This window comes from Octopus bimaculoides, chromosome 24, assembly GCF_001194135.2.
Source record: "Octopus bimaculoides isolate UCB-OBI-ISO-001 chromosome 24, ASM119413v2, whole genome shotgun sequence".
NCBI lineage: Eukaryota > Metazoa > Mollusca > Cephalopoda > Octopoda > Octopodidae > Octopus > Octopus bimaculoides.
Genome location: NC_069004.1, coordinates 31,240,458 through 31,246,283, shown reverse-complemented (window position 1 = coordinate 31,246,283; position 5,826 = coordinate 31,240,458). Strand labels below are relative to the sequence as shown.

The 5,826-nt window shown below is 35.5% G+C and overlaps 1 protein-coding gene across 1 annotated transcript in view; it reads left to right on the top strand.

Annotated features, from left to right (window-relative positions):
• Positions 1-2,694: 2,694 nt before the first annotated feature.
• The window catches only part of LOC106883696 (glutathione S-transferase Mu 2), a 16,152-nt gene continuing 13,020 nt past the window's right edge, over positions 2,695-5,826 (top strand). Inside the window, exon 1 of the mRNA XM_052976175.1 lies at positions 2,695-2,853. Coding sequence (XP_052832135.1) covers positions 2,815-2,853 — 39 coding nt within the window. The 5' untranslated portion in view covers positions 2,695-2,814. The remainder of the gene's footprint in view (positions 2,854-5,826) is intronic.

Here is a 5,826-nt window from a genome sequence, read left to right as displayed (position 1 = left end):
ATAATAATAATAATAATAATAATAATAATAATAATAATAATAATAATAATAATAATAATAATAATAATAATAATAATAATAATAATAATAATAATAATAGTAGTAGTAGAAGAAGTAATTCTTCTGGGGTAGTGAGCTAGCAGAATCATTAGCATGCCGGGCAAAAATGTTTAGTGGCATTTTATCTGTCTTTACATTCTGAGCTCAAATTCTGCTGAAGTCAGCTTTGCCTTTCATCCCTTCCTGGTCGATAAATAAGTACCAGTTGTGTACTGGGGTCTGTGTAATCGACTTAATCCCTGTCCCTGAAATTGCTGGCCCTATGCCAAATTTTGAAACCAGTCTATATAATAATCTGAACTGTAGTACAAATGTCTTGTTTCCATAAGTTCTGAATTAAAATCTTCCACCAAACCTTAGTCACAATTTATGTTCCTAACACCAGCTTAATGATAACTTAGTTATTTTACTAAATTCTTTGTTATATTTAAAGTAATTGAAACACAGAGCATCTCAACAGAAATATGGTAACAAAAGGGTTAATCTTTTTTCACCCTGTAGAATTTCCACAGGTCCCATTAGTATTGATGTTGAAGATATGAAAGGTGAAGATGACTTCAGCAGCAATAAAATCCTTCTTTCTTTCTTAAATAGCTTCTCTTAACCCTTTCGTTGCCAACCCGGCCGAAACTACCTCTGGTTCTGTAGTACAAATGTGTAGTACAAATGTCCGGCTTCCTATTCTCAATCTCATGGTCACACTGAATCATAAAATCCCATAAGATCTTTGCATTTCTATTTTTGACAATGCCTTCAGGTTTGTGGTCGTACCAATTTTTTGCTCAGTCAAGTCCATACTTGTGGCAAAGTGTCCAATGGACAAGCCTGGCTATATTGTCGTGGCGTCTCTTATATTCCTTACTGGGCTAGTGGCGTACATTGGCTGTATTATTATTATTATTATTATTATTATTATTATTTCTACTCCAGGCACAAGGCCTTGAAAATTTGGGGGGTAGGAGGCTAGTCAATCAAAGTGACCTCAGTGTATAACTGGTACTTATTTCATCGACCCCAAAAGGATGAAAGGCAAAGTTGACCACGGCAGGATTTGAACTCAGAAAGTAAAGAACTGGAACAGATACTGTAAAGCATTTTCCCAAGAAGAAGGGTCCATATCTTCGACCCTAATACCTGACTGCTACACTATTTTATTGATGCTAAAGATATGAAAGGTGAACATGATCTCAGCAGCAAAATGTAGAGACCAAACGACTGCAAATAACAAGATTATTAAAACTTTAGATTAGTTAAAATACGTTTGCAACATTCTGTTATGGTAAAAGGTGTAAAAACACCATATCTACCCAGTGCTTCCCTCTAGAGAACTCCCAGTGACTCGTTTCTAGCTTTTTAGCGTTTCTCAATGGGAAATACTGAAGAGAGATAACTCTGGACAGAGACAAATCCGTAGCTTTAACTAAAAAAAAAATCCAGTCAACATCAGTGACTGAGTTGCGCCACTGGACCGCCTGGATAAAAATAGCAGCATCGGCGATTGGGAATAAACGAACTTGAAGTTAATTAAAATATGTTTGTGACATATTTTAACTTCTAAAGGTAAATTCAATGCAGTTAGCATGGGGAAAGAAAATGATAATAATAATAATTATTATTATAATAATAGTTATTATAATAATAATAATAAAATGCTTTCTAATTGATGTATCAATACCAGCAGATGACAACGTTTCCCTAAAAGAAATGGAAAAACTTTCAAAGTACAAAGACCTGGAAATAGAGGTAACTCGAATGTGGAATCTAAAAACAGAAACAATTCCTATCATAGTAGGTGCCTTAGGTATAATAAAAAAATATTCAGACAAATACATAACAAAAACACCAGGACTTACAAATATATATAACATACAGAAAATTGCACTACTGAGCACTGCACACATCCTACGCAAAACACTTTCAATACAGTAACCATAAGAGCATCACAGCAAACCACAGCACATACCCAAGGCGCACAGAGCTGCACTCGGAAGTGAAGTGAAAGCACGTTATAAAAATAAAACTACTGAACAATAATAATAATAATCCTTTCTACTATATGCACAAGGCCTGAAATTTTGGGAAAGGACTTAAGCGATTACACCGACCCAAGTGCCCAACTGGTACATATTTCATTGACCCCGAAAGAATGAAAGACAAATTTGAACTCAGAACGTAAAGACGAACGAAAATAACAATAAGCTCATAGGGTACAGAATTAAAAACAAGAAAGAAAGAAAGCATTGAAGAAATTAGTCTTTTGTTACTCCATACATTAAATATGTTTCACTTTATTCACTTTTGTTAAGTTTAAATTTTGTAACAAAGTAGAGGCAAGCTTTTTTTAAGGAACACCAAACAAACAATAACAGTTAGATTTGCTCTCCCCTCTCACTCTTTCTCTCTCTTTTGAAATAATGTCTTGTGATGTTATGTATTTTAAATATTGTGGAATCAATGGTGATGTATGTCGAAAATAAAAGATATTAAGTATTACCACCTCTTCCATCGCGACAGACTCGTGGTAGAAATGGTGATAAGACACAAAGGACAGCATAAATGAGAAAGGAAGAAAGAGAGAAAGCAAGAAAGAACTAGTGAGCAATAGAATTTGTTATAGCAATTTTGGTGTTCCATAGAAGCAAGTGTTTATAACAAGCTTCACGTCCACCCTTTCATATCTTGGTTTGCTGTTGGCAGGTGCTCGTCTTCTTTTGTCTTTTGGTTGCTCATCTCTCTCAGAGAACTTCGAAGAAAATGTCGAAACCAACGTTGGGATATTGGAAAATTCGTGGTGTGAGTGAATTTGATCTTTTTATTTTCTAGTTCTAAAACGATTTTTTTTTTTTTGTATTTTAAAAAATTTATGGCGCAATTTTTTTTTTTTTTTCATAATCATGACATTGACGCTAAAAATCTATTGTTACATTGATATGATTCTTTGCGAGAACTTAAAAAGCTACGGTGGATTAGCCGGGTGGTTAGATCGTTGGGTAAACTGCTTCGCAACAGCGACCCGGCTCCTGCGTTATGGGATCAAATTCTGCTTTTCATTTGTTTTTTTTTTCTGTTTCTTTTTCATGGATCGCTAACGTATCAGTCCAGAGTGTTGGTTTGCCGGAATTGTTAAGCTTGTTTTGCGATATCCATTGCAACAATTCTGGTGTCAAACTATTTCTGCCCTTTCTCTCTCCTTAGATCAAAGGTCTCCGATCTTTTTTTTTTTTTGCATTACGGACTAGTTTCATGCAAGACAGTTTTCCCACTGGCCGAGGGATCACACGCATAACAAAAAGCACAGTGAAGTGCATAATATATAATTTAATTATTATGTATTTAATACATACATATTATGTATATAATAAATATATATAATAAATATATATTACCTTTTATAATACATATGTAATGCAAAAATACCTTGCAGATTGCAATAGTCAATAAAATAGTAAAAACAAAATTTTAATATATTCTTTCGGTGCGGCCCGGTACCAAATGATCCTTGGGCCGGTGTTTGGGGCCCGTGGCGTGCAATGGGCTCATTTGTATGCAATAGTAACTGCTGGTCTCCCGCTAAAAATTATTAAAAAAAAAATCCCTTTGTTTGAACCTGCACATTGTAGGGGAACTTTCTAGATGCATATGCAGAAGGTCCCCGATAAATCGTTGCCTTTATTTAAATGAGATGTAATGTTAAGATGTTTATTAACTTTAGTGAATAGCTTAAAACTTAACCACGACTGATGTTTGTAAATAATTGATATTTAAACGCAATAAATTCATCATTTGAAAATAAGAAATTTTTCGAACAACTAAAATTAAATTTCATAAACGGCCTTAACAGGAGATGCAGAGGATGCATTTTATCCAGCCCGAGAATTTCTTGGAATCTCAGAATGATGTTTCCATTATTTAGAATATTTAAGATATTTTTATTTATTGTATAATTAATTGTTCACTAAAGTAAACAACAAATCTCGTGTGAGACGCGAAATGAAAAACTTATCCCGTGTATGGGATTGTTGTTAGCACTCCGTCGCTTACGACGTCGAGGGTTCCAGTTGATCCGATCAACGGAACAGCCTCCTCGTGAAATTAACGTGCAAGTGGCTGAGCACTCCACAGACACGTGTACCCTTAACGTAGTTCTCGGGGATATTCAGCGTGACACAGTGCGACAAGGCTGACCCTTTGAATTACAGGCACAACAGAAACAGGAAATAAGAGTGAGAGAAAGTTGTGGTGAAAGAGTACAGCAGGGTTCGCCACCATCCCCTGCCGGAGCCTCGTGGAGCTTTAGGTGCTTTCGCTCAATAAACACTCACAACGCTCGGTCTGGGAATCGAAACTGCGATCCTATGACCACGAGTCTGCTGCCCTAATCACTGGGCCATTGCGCCTCCACTTATGTATGGGATGGTGTTGCTGCTACACACACACAGACATCCTAGATCGCATCAAAGGGCAGGGCCACTCGACGAATAGGTGCTCAGTTTATTCTTAGACAATCTTTCAGCCTCCGACCCACGATCTTTCACTATCGTTACTAAAATGACCTGTGTTCTTTGGAGCTGGCTGGTCTACGTACTCGCCATCACTCAACTACTCTCGTCCTACTCATCTTCATACGTCTCGTTATTTTTAGTGCATCCGAACCCATAGGCCCCGTGCTAACCATTGTGTTCAGTCCTTTCTTTCCAGAACATCTGCCCTCTTGGAATCTTCTCCCAGCTCATATCTGTCCTGCAGGTATTAACTTGCAACAGTTTAACTACAACATTTAACGGTACCAACCTCACTGATTTTGTAGGGCTTGCAAACGTCATGGGAAAGGGCCCTTCCTCCGGACAAAACAAATAAGAAAGAAAGAAAATGAAAAGGCAATTTTATTCCCCTGATTATAGATCATACCATTATGATACTAGCGTTACCCTTCTGAAAAAAATTATGGCGGCAGCCCTTGCTCACAGCATTATTATGGCTGATCATGAGGTCTAAGAACCAGGGCAGCTTGGCACCCTTTCAGTAAACGTTTATCTTTTATCTTTTTCAATCATAAGAGTGTGGACATGCACCACCTTGAAGAATTTTAATCAAATGAATTGACCCCTGGACTTCTTTTTTTAAAGCGTGGTACTTAGCTGAGTTTTCCTGGTCAGTCAATGACCCAAAATATCATGGTGGTTTCGCGCCATTACCATTCAATGTTTTCCATTTGCTTTGCTTTCGCCTAACTTTTCCTCCTTGTGTTCTATCTGTTCAACCCTATACATACATGCATATACTATCTTTATCTTATGATATTTTCTTTGTATTATATTATACTCATTTATTGTGCTTTTAATAATTAATTTTTCTATATGTGACAGTGGATTTTCATCGATGAGTTCATGAAATTTGGTTCTTTTCCCTAAAACCATATATTTTATACTGTGAAACTTAATTTGATTTAAATTTTTAATAAATTGATTTTAATTGAGTTTTTACCTGTAATTTTGGATTTTATCCCTAATATTATTATTATATATATATACATATATAAACTATGTGTATAAATTTAAACAAACTAACATTTGTTTTCATGAGTGTTGAAATGTGTATTGAACGATAGAAGTTAGATGATATTTTTCACAAACACAGATGCTGGTTGTTGGCAAATTTTTCGCTTTGTAAGAATAACTTATCCAGTATTACTGCTGTTCTAATTTGTATCATTCAGTATATATATATATATATTTATATATATATAGATATATATATATATATATG